Here is an 11,054-nt window from a genome sequence, read left to right as displayed (position 1 = left end):
CCACAATAAAGCAGCTCCTCCTGACAGCGAGCGTCCGCCTGCAGCCCGTCACGTGACTTCCTGAGAGCCGCCGCCACCGGCTGCTCTTTGTCCGGACCATGAAAAGGCTCGTCCTCGTGTTTCCGAGGAAGCCAAGCGTGACCACTTCTTCTTCTTCTTCTTCTTCTTCTTTTCCCTTCCCTTTAAAATCCCAACCAACATCCCGACCAGTGGGCTCCATCAGGCCGGTCCCGGTGTGCCCCACTGACCCCGGCTGCCCCTCCTGGAGTCTCGGGTTGCAGCTCCGTGTTTACTGATGCGGGACGACTCTTAAAATGTCTGAAGGAGAATAAAGAGCCTCCTCCGCAGCTTGTTTGTGTTTGTTTACCGGGGCGTTACGAGGAACGTCGCCGCGTCACCAAACACCCAAGGTAAAGCGCGCCCCGCGGGGCCAAGTTCAGGCCGCCCCGTGCCGGAGCGCGGCCGGAGGGCAGCCGTCTATCCGGTGCGTAACGCGAGAAGCGGCGCTCCAGCTGTGGCCGGAGTCGCCTTTCGCTCGCACTTCCTGGAATGAAACCGGAGCCGAGGCCCGACGGAGTCTCCGGCTCGGTTTTTCAGAATGAAGCCGGCTTCATAATTGATGAGGCGGGCCGACACGGAGCTGCCGTATCCATCCACAGACACAGCAGGCGGCCCGCTGCTCCCCGGAGCGTCAGGCGCTCATCAAGTATTCAGGTGCGCCGAGCCTGACCAGCTCTGACCAGCTCTGGAAATTTAATCATCACCGCGGCTAAAAGGAGGCGACGGTTTGACAGCAGCTTAAAAAAAAAACCCTGACAACATGCCGCCAGAGGAAGAGCCGAGGTGTCGGTGGCACATGAGGAGAATGGGTTTGTTTTTATTTTACGCTCACGGTTAAGGTCCGAAACACGGCCGGTAATTAGTTTATTTCCAGCTCTACAGTTAACCCCCTGAAGTCCAAAAAAGAAATGTTTAAAATGACACCGTTTATCAGGAAGAATCCTCCAGGTTTTATCTTCCTGATGGACCTTAAACTAACGTGGAAGGTACAAAACAAAACCAAACCTGAGCTTAAAATCACAGCATTTCATCTAAACATGCTTTTTTATGTCTTAACTGCAAATCTGCCAACAACAAACCTTTTGCTTGCACCACATTCTGTAGAAAAACTAAAACTTCCCGTCTCCTCGGCTGAGCTGCAGGCAGTGTAACGCCTCTGTGCACTTTAATTTTTGTAAAATGAACCAAACATGTCTTATGATTTATGGCATTCCAACTGTGTCACACTGCATATAAAACCTTTCTGAGTTCCCTCTGCTTCTAGTCCTGGTTGTTCTGGTTCCACAGAGGTGCAGGACTTTATATGTAGTGAAAAATGAGGCCACAGTGAGTAAAAGTGCGACAAAAAACCACCCAGATCAGGGTTCAGAGGGTTAATGCGTGACAGTGTTGTTGGTAATTTAATGTAAGTTCGGTCTAAACATTTAATTGAAATACTGTCAGGTGCTGAAATTGATATTTTACAGACTGCAGCAAAAAAAAGTAAAGAAAAAGATGATCGAATTAAAACTGAAAAAGTAAAGAAAAATCAAAACAGAAATGAATTAGGATCCAGACAGCTCCTTTAAATTAAGAACATTGTTCTTACAGTAGATTTGCTAACTCTACGTCATCGTTTGTGCTTTTCATCAGTGTTTATTTTAATGTTTTCCCTTGTTTGAGTCATTTCTAATGGTGATGAATGCAGCTGTTTTTCTCAGTAACTTTATTTTCTATCAGCTGTCTTTCTTTTCAGTTTTCTGCCACTTCCCTTACTTATTGTTTGGTTTAATAAAAAAAGTAAATGCAAACTGGAGGCCCCTAATTTAAGGTTCTGTTGTAAGTTTTAATTTCTCTGTGTTGAAAGTAACAGGACACTAAAACTCAGAGCATTATTCTCCTTCACTGCTGAACCCGATGCTGTCGTTTCTCCTGGAGGCCACTAGAGGGCAGCAGCACACACGTTTTAATCAGCCGATTCGCAGCAACAAAAACCCAACAAACCGACAGAATGAGCTCTGCTGAGTCTGCGTCTCGTCTGTTATCAGTGTTTTTTCATGTGTTGTTTTTGAATTCTTCCACGACAGGAATTCACCCGGCAGGAGATAAAAGTGAATGAAGGAGCGAATGAAGGAGTGAATGAAGGAGCGAATGAAGGAGCGAATGAAGGAGAGAATGAAGGAGCGAATGAAGGAGCGAATGAAGGAGCGAATGAAGGAGCACTCACTGTGAGAGTCGGAGCTTGACGTCGGCGACGCTGTACTGGCCCTGGAACGGGTGGCTGCAACAGAAACGACACAAGATGAGGCTCAAACGTGAGATAATAAAGAAACTACAGTAGCATAGATGTAATTTAAAATGAGCTCATGGTGCAAATTCTGATCAGTTTAGCTGCAATCAGGGCTCGTTTATGACTTTCTATGAATTTTACTCCTCTAGTTTGCAATAATTTCTTTATTTTTGACTCAATTTTAGTTTATTCTTGCCCTAAATCCTATGTTATTCTGGTTAATACCTGTTATTAGGTGTACATTCTAACATTAGCTTGTGTTTCTGGTACATTTTGTCTCTTTAGTCTCACATAAAGCACTTTGGATTGTCTTATTGTTATAAGTGCAAAACAGCTCAACCCTTAAACTTTGTATAACAAGTCCTTATGCAGCATTTGCCTGTTTTATAGTCACTAAAGCCTCGTGCACTCTTTTAATCTTTAAACTTTTAATCTGACAGCAGCTGAACTTGTCGGTTTCTGAATGGGCAGCAGCGCTTGGTTTCTACACATTTTAACTCCAATTTTGGTCCAAAAACATCACAGAGAACACCAAAAAAACACACTTTCATACTTTGTTCTACAATTTCAGATCTATTACAAACTGAAATCGCCATAAAAATAGTACTTTACTGCCATTAAAACAGAGTTTGTACCAGGTTTGATTATTGAGACTCCAATAATGACGGTAAATCTTTACTAAACGTTACTATGAGCTGATGTTAAGTTCGTCGATTCCAGCTGTTTCCTCTGAGTTTATTAAATACCTGCAGCCTCAGACAGCAGCAGGATCCGTAAGATTATCCCCAGATTATCTAAAGTGAGAGAGTTTTATGCATTCATGCGTAACAGAAGGACCTCCAGTTGTTATGTATAATTACAAACTGTCCTGGACGTGGAGACAGGACTGATCAGACACTGTGTGCTTTGCAAGACAATTAAACAAAGGCGCTCCCTCCTTTTAAACAAACATTTCATGACATTAATAATAAGTGTGTGCTGTGTGTTTTGCAAGGTGCTGGGAGTCTCTGCAAAGTCCTGACATCTAAATGTGATAATCTGATAATCCTCAGATGGGCTGCTAACGTTTACAGTCAAGTCGAGTTTAAAGTCACGGAGGTGTCTCGCTCCGGCTCGCCTACCCCGGAGTGATGGCGGTCATGGCGGGGTGCTTGTTGCTGTACCACACCCGGTAGTTGTGGCTGATCTTCCAGGCCGTGACGAAAGGAGCCCCGTAATCGGCCAGCAGCCTCTCGTTATCTGAACACAGGAAGCAGAGGGAGCGTAACTGGATTTACAGTCAATTAATGTGATGATCGTCGAGAACATGCAGGACATCATCATCACAGCTACAGTCGTAATTAGTGAAGCTGATGAACAGGGCGAGACCTCTGCAAAGATTTGTCTCTACATGCTCGAGAGATCCTACATTTTTTATGTGTTTTCAGACTGTAAACACTGCCTGCAGTTCAGCCGAATAGTCACCAAAATGTTTATCAGTTGACTCAAATGAGTCACGAATGGTTGCACAGCTGCAGAGTTTTTTGATTTTTGCAGAATCTTGTCAGAGCAAATTATTTACTTCATGAAATATCACAATTTTCAGCTTAGATTTGGTTGCGTTTTTTTAAAAGAATGACACATAACAGAAGATAGTTCAGCATGTAAAACATTTCTCCAGAAGTATGCGTGTGGTACCAACACGATGAACGGGAGATGTTTCACCTTTAAATAGTTTCCTTATTCATCTCCTACACAGCCTGCAGCTCAGCCAAACACTCCCTACAGGTTTCACTGCTGCGCTGAGAAGAGCAGATTGTTTTTTTTTTTAGTTTGTTTCGGCGTCTGCTTGGAGCAAATCGTTCATTTTTGGTGAATTATTAAGTGAGACACGATAATGTCTTAACACTGTCCCAATATCACCATGTTAAGCTTGAACTTCCTCCATTTTTTCCAGTTCAATGATCATGAAAAAGCTGAAAAACTGATGATTATTTTATTTATTTACAGTTTCTGACTCTGCTATATGGTGTACTTCTTTTTTAAAGAACAAGCCGTTCATAGAGGGTTAAAAAATTTCCTCCCTTTTATATTTTTGCTGATTATTCTATAAGCATCACACAGAGTTCTCATCTGTTCACCTACAGACTTGCAGGTATTCTTATTATGGAACTCCACGTGGTGAATCATTAGTCACTATTTCTTGTACATTTTATTTAGGATGTCGTTGTTGCAGCTGTTTGTTGTGCTATAACGAGCTTCCTGAGTCGCCCCACCTTGCTGCAGTGCGGAGGACAGTAACGAGTGGAGGTAGAGGGTGAACTGGGCCCTGATCCACTCGTCTCCGCCCTCCCAGCCCGTCCCGTCCAGGAAGACGTCGTCGCGGTTTTCCGTCACGTGTTTGACCAGGTAGTCGGCGAACCGCAGGTCGGCCGTCGTCAGGCTCAGGATCTTCCGCAGCTCGGGGTCCTGGATCTGGATGCGAGCTTCCTCCACCTGCGGCACCAGACGAGACAGTCGGCGTTAAAGGCGATCGATTAGAAGCGAGGACGCTTCGAACGCGCGGGACTCACCTCCACGATGGCGTCGCTGAGGTGCCGCTGCTGGTGGAAGAGGATGTTGGTCGCCCCGGCAACGAAGCCTCGAACCGTGACGTCCGACAGCAGGTGATGCTGCTGCAGGGCCATGTAGGGCAGGCACAGGTAGCCCTGGCAACAACACGAGGCAAAGGTCGCCGTGTTTACGTCTGAGTCGACTGATGTCAGAGCACTAACACACACAAAGGAAGCCGCTGCAGCCAGAACACACACTAGCGGCTGAGCGGGAGGTTTTATGGGGTTTTTATTGCTCGTTTATTAACCAGTATTGATATTTTATGAACTGGTGTCTCTAAAGTCTATAAATCTCAAATCCTTCTTTTGGCTTTTTTAGCTAAATAAACTTGCAGCCTTGTGCAGATTTCGTTTGAACGCTGTGGAGACAAATTAAACAGAGTTCCGGATGTTGTAGGAAATGTTTACGCACCAATTTAAGCCATTTTCTGCATCAACTAATGGAAGAAATGTCTTTATTTATGGAAGCTTGTGATTTAAACATCGAGGGGGACGTATTAGCCCCAAAATGTAGCATCATAAAAAGCAAAGAGGGGCTTTTTAAGTGTACAGTCATGGCTATACTGAAGGTTTCTTTTAAAAAAGTGCATTAGAGCTTCAAAACAGTTTGTGGAAACTCAATTAGTTTTATCCAAAGCAGGATCAGACAGACCAAAGGGGAGCAAAGCATCAGAAGATCAGTGCATCAAGATTTGAAAACTGAAAGATTAAAAAAAGCAGTTTCATCACAGATACAGAATTTACTTAATTAAAATAAAATGAAAGACTCGAGTCGAGCAGCGTCTCTGAACCACTTCAGAAGAAAATAATTCAGCTGAAATAAAGAGAAATGGTTGTTACAGAAAAGTGTTTCTGAAGAATTATGTTGGTTTTTAGTTCATTTATGTTTTAGGTCTGCTAAAAAAAAAAAAAAAAAAAAAGCTATCAAGACAAGAAGGCTGAGTTTGTAGAGTTGTCAGTGGTTTGCCTCTTATTAAGAACTGACTTATGTTTTGTGATTGTGCTGCAGACAAGTTGTTTATTTTCGCATTATTAACATTTTATAAAACGTCTCCCGTAGCAGCAGATTAGTTCTGAATGATGATGGATGAATCTACTTCTTTAGCTTTTATATTTAGGTTTGAACATAGAGGAAAAATTGGCTTTAATTTTTTGATATTGGACTTTATAGCTTTATTAGAGGAGGTGAAATTAAGTCTCATTTATTGGCTGTTGGCTTATTTATCAATCTTGTTGTCTGTTCTGTTGTTTTGGGGGATTAAAGAGGCTTTTTTCTGCCTGAACAGGAAAAACTAATCAGTCAGTTTTACTTTAATAAAAGAAAAAGAAAAACATAATCACTAACGGCTGAATGTTGCATTTACAGCAGTCACAATTAGTCTGGTCATAAGTCAGTAAATTGATGAAATATTAAACATTCTCTGGTTTTTCTGCTTTTGTTTGTTTTATATCGCCTGCACATTTAAGTCTTTGTGTTTTAAACTGTAGCTCTGACAAGAAAACATCCTGAAGACGTAACCTTTGTTTGATGAAACCACATGCAGACTAATGACCGGTAGCTGCAGTTACCTTGGTGAAGATGGCGAGCGGCAGGCCGTACTGATCCTCCTCCAGACCCGACACCAGCCCCTGGATGACGCCTCCCTGCCCGGTGGCCGCCTGAGGCTGCACCGTGATGGGCGTCCCGGGTTTGGAGTCGAAGGCGTCCTGCAGCGCCGTCTCGGCCGCCTCTTTGGGAGCGGCTTCCTCCAAGACGCTGGGGTCCAGAGTCTCCCAGTCGCTCTCGGAGGACTCCGGAGAGGTCCGCGACGGAGGTTTGAGGAGGTGGTTGTCCGACTCGCCGCTGTTCCCAGAGGAGAGGGACTCGGCGGCGGGCTGGCCGGCCTCCACCCCCTCCAGCTCCATCGTGGTGTTGGCGATGTCGGTGACGGACACGGAGACGAACTCTTCGGCTCCTGAGACGCTTTCGACCAGACTCGGGTCCTCCGAGACGCTGCCCTTGGGCCTGTAGTGGGACGAGTCCACCAGGCCGTGATCGATCATACCTGTACAAAGGTAAGCGACGTCATACACAGTGTCTATAAAATATATGCACCACATCTGGAAGTTTCCCCCTTTTACTGCTTTTCAACATTGAATCATGGTCATTTGGCTTTTTAGCAAAAAGACTGTCTCAAGTGATTGTTGTGTAAATACACCTGCATGTAGAAGGTCCAGTCACTAGTGAATTAATACTCGTGGATAGAACTACACCATGAAGACTCAAGAACACCTCCAGCAGCTCTGTAGAAATGTTACTGAAAAGCATAAGTCAGGGGACGGATACAAGAGAATTTCTAACTCACTAAATATCCTTTGGAGTTCAGTTAATCCTCAAGAAACTGAGGGGACATGCGTAAATCTGACTCGAGCAGGACGTCCTCAAAAACTGAGTGAACGAGAGACAAAGAGAAGGAGGCCACCAAGACTCCTATGACTCCTCTGACTGAGCTACAAGTTTCAGCAGCTGAGATGGGAGAAGCTGTTGGCTGCTCCTCTCAAGTCGAGGCTTTACGGGAGAGTGGCAAAGAGAAAGAAATATGAAATGTCGACTAGAGTTCACCAGATGGCATGTTGGAGACTCTGAAGTCAACTGGAAGAAGGTTCTTTGATTTGCTGAGACCAAAACTGAGCTTTTCGGTCATCAAACTAGATGCACAGTGAAGCACGGCGGTGGCATCATCATGATGTGGGGACGCTTCTCGGCAGCAGGTCATGGAAGGCTTGTGAAGGTAGAGGGTGAAATGAATGCAGTGAAATCCTGGAGGACAACCTGATGGAGGTTTGCGACAGAATTGCGACTTGAGAGAAGATTTGTTTTCCATCAAGACGACAAAAATACATAAATTAAGGTCAAAAAAGCCAAATTAAATTTACCCAAATTCAATGCTGAGATAAAAAAGGAAAACTTCCAAGCTCATAGAAGGTTTCTGCACAAATAAACAACCATGCAGCCACTCAAAGGCCTGACGTAAGGGACAACATCAGCGCAACCTGTTTGCCTTTTGGAGCTACTGACCTGGAAACAGCGACAAAACTGTCATCAGAGCTCCGACTAGTCTGTTGACAGGGGACACATAGAACAGGACCTGCGAACATAAAGCCAGAAAGCAGACGACATGTGGAATCATATTTCCAGTAGCACAACTGGAAAGATGCATAATCTCAGGCTGTAATCTCACCTTCTTCTCCAGCAGGATCAGCTTGAAGAGGATGAGAACCTGCAAACATTTAAAGAAAACAAACAGAATCAAGTTGTGTTTAGTCTTGTTTTTATGCTTTTATCGTTGCTTTTTGGCGTACGCCGCCTCCCACCTTGTGTCTGAAGTGCAGTATTAGATCTCTTGGTGACAAACCTGAAGAGAGAGAGAATCAGCAGGACGTCAACAAACCAGGAGTTTACCCTCAGAGAAAAATGCATTAGAGTGAGCAGCAGTCACATGTTCACGGGCACAATAACAACAAATGTGGGCTTTTCTATTTCTGTAAAACTACACAGGAGGAATATTTAATGTATTCAAGTGTGACCAGAAACTGCCACAGATGCTGGTTTAAATGACACCGTGGCAACTTCCTGGCTTCTTCTTACCATCTATTGAGCTCAACTCCCATAAAAACGACGAATAAGAGTTTAAAATGTGCTCAAGTGTCACCATAGTGTGCATTTGTGTTTGGCCGTCTACCTAGATACACCTGCGATCCCTCCAGAGTGGAGCCCCTCAGCGAGCCGTTCATGTGGTCGAACAGTTCCTGTGGAGGAAACGGGAAGGTGAGCAACAACAAGTCGATAACGGGGTCACGGTGAAACCATAGACCTTACAGAAGATGGACGTAGCAACCGGCCCTGAAAAATGAAGCCAACCCGGAAGTGTCAAAAACCTGCAATATCACTACGTCTGCTCGTCCTGGCTCCACAAAGTCCTGGCTCCCATAGACTTAGACATTAGATTCTTAGAATATTACTTTTTATGGTCAAATCCAGAGATCAGGTGGTCAATCTGAAAATAAATCAGTACTGAATTTTTAAAAATCGTCAACATTTTGCGGGGCAAGGGGCGTGGCTGGCTTGATTGACAGTCAGCAGCGACCATACAGACGAAGCGAGCAGAAGGCGGTAAATGTGGGCGGGGCAGAGAGGGCCCGCCTCTCAATCCGTCTGACCAATCGCTGCTCCTATGGCTCCGCCCCCCTCCAACGATTTTTGGCTCCAAAAATCCAAGATGTCAACCAGGAAGTAGCAAAACCCTGGCTTCATGTTCTCAGTGCAGAAACCAACAGGTGACGTCACGGTAGCTACGTCCATCTGTTATACAGTCTATGGGCGAAACGCTGCCAGACGGGAGCGTCGTCTCACCTGCAGGATGGAGATCTGAGAGAAGTCCTTCTCCTCGAAGTAGGCGTGTGTGATGAGCTGCAGCTTTGCTTGAAGCAGGCCGTAGAGAGGCTGCAAACAAACCACAGCGAAAACGTATGTGAGTCATTCGCAGTGCGACCCGTTAAAACCTCCGTTTCTTCACGAGCAGCAGTAAATTATGCGCTGCGAAATCAACACAAAACACTCAGAAATTGGACGAACTCGAGCACAGAAACGGCTTCAGCTTGGATTCTTTGCTAAACGAGATAAAATAAAAACATCCTCTGGCCCATATTTTCCCTCTTTTTATCTCCACTCGATCATGTGAGGTCACAGCGACATTTTCCGACCCCGTGACTTGACTCTTGATTTAATTCTGAGCCTGAAATCAAGGCTTATTCTATTATGTTTTATAAGATAATCCTCCGACTGACTCACCACTCGGCTGAGGACGCAGACGCTCTTCTGAACCGTCTCCCTGGTGACGTCAGCCTGCCGGACCTTCAGGGCCTGGAGAGGGATTCGGAAAACAAAACAAATTGTGCAAATGTCCGAGGCCACTTCAGATGTTTAGATGATTTGTGCAGGGCGATCAGGGAAGAGTAGTCACGAGCTCACTCTGCAGCTTTAAGAACAAACACAAACGGGACTGGACTCCCAAACGCTGCCGAGCATTAATCTGCAGCTTCTGGTTTCAGATTTTCCACCAATTTTGAAACCTGCCTGCGGGGATTTGCTCCAATTCAGCCACAAAAACGCGACTGAAATCCAGCACTGATGTTGGTCTGATAAGGAGCTGAGGCGATATCGTTATGCAGGTCAGTCAAGTCCTCCCACACAAAGGGGTGAAAACCATTTCTTTTCTTTGGCATCAATCTCACCTGACAAAAACACTTTACAGTTTATTGGGAACACCTGTCTGTCTGTCTGTCTGTTTTTGTGTAATGCAGCATCACAAACCGCACCCTTTAAAATGTGGATACTCTGAGCAAATAAGAAGTTTCTGGGCTTTTTTTTGCCATATTTTTACTCACTGTGGGCTAATTTTTCACTACAATATAAACTCCTGCACCTCTGTGGAAACAGAACAACTTGCTGTTGGGTTTCGGGGTGTACATTTATAGTTTGTGAGCCCAAACAAATTTGTATTCAGAGTCCAAAGTTTGAAACAACTATAGCTCCTGCAATACTGAATTAATCTCAGATATTACATGCAGCACAAAGGTTTGGTCCCAAATCATCTCAAATATTGTATACAAACACTTCTGGCCATTAAAACGAGACTCTTTGCTTTCATCCTAAACAGAAAACATGACATGAACTGACCTTTGCTTCTATTTGGCGATAGCAGGACACTCCATAGACACACTTCATGTCTCCGCTGAGGGGCGGCAGGTGAAAATACACAGTGTCTGCAACAAAACAAAAAAAATACCAGTCATATTAAGGATTGAAAAGCATGGCACATGTTTAAAAATGGAGCATCTACAGGGATCTGCAGTCGAGGTAAACAAATGGGAAATTAGCAGGATGAGAACGTCACATCTGTTCACTTTGACAGGCATTCAGATTAGATAGAGATGTAAGCTTCTCTGGGGGTTTACGCCGCACAAAGAGCTGCAGCGCTTTGATCAATACACCTGACAGCAAGGTACGAAAAGTTCAGAGACGGAGCGGTTATGTAAGAGGGAAGGCACGACGCAGGGAATTAACATCAAAGACAGAACAGCTGAGGAGAGGC

The 11,054-nt window shown here is 44.7% G+C and overlaps 1 protein-coding gene across 1 annotated transcript in view; it reads right to left on the bottom strand.

Moving 5' to 3' along the window:
- Positions 1-10,725, bottom strand: part of avl9 (AVL9 homolog (S. cerevisiase)) — a gene marked incomplete at its 5' end in the record, with an annotated part of 15,641 nt that extends 4,916 nt beyond the window's left edge. Inside the window, 12 exons of the mRNA XM_008297661.1 lie at positions 2,267-2,320; positions 3,451-3,568; positions 4,585-4,804; positions 4,882-5,016; positions 6,490-6,965; positions 7,979-8,048; positions 8,142-8,180; positions 8,275-8,315; positions 8,643-8,709; positions 9,314-9,403; positions 9,752-9,823; positions 10,640-10,725. Of these exons, the coding sequence (XP_008295883.1) occupies positions 2,267-2,320; positions 3,451-3,568; positions 4,585-4,804; positions 4,882-5,016; positions 6,490-6,965; positions 7,979-8,048; positions 8,142-8,180; positions 8,275-8,315; positions 8,643-8,709; positions 9,314-9,403; positions 9,752-9,823; positions 10,640-10,725 (1,468 nt within the window). The remainder of the gene's footprint in view (positions 1-2,266; positions 2,321-3,450; positions 3,569-4,584; positions 4,805-4,881; positions 5,017-6,489; positions 6,966-7,978; positions 8,049-8,141; positions 8,181-8,274; positions 8,316-8,642; positions 8,710-9,313; positions 9,404-9,751; positions 9,824-10,639) is intronic.
- Between the last annotated feature and the right edge of the window lie 329 nt (positions 10,726-11,054).

Source organism: Stegastes partitus, unplaced genomic scaffold (assembly GCF_000690725.1).
Source record: "Stegastes partitus isolate 25-593 unplaced genomic scaffold, Stegastes_partitus-1.0.2 Scaffold1233, whole genome shotgun sequence".
NCBI classification, from domain to species: Eukaryota; Metazoa; Chordata; class Actinopteri; family Pomacentridae; genus Stegastes; species Stegastes partitus.
Note: the sequence above shows the minus strand (reverse complement) of the source record. Positions and strands in the feature narration are given on the sequence as shown.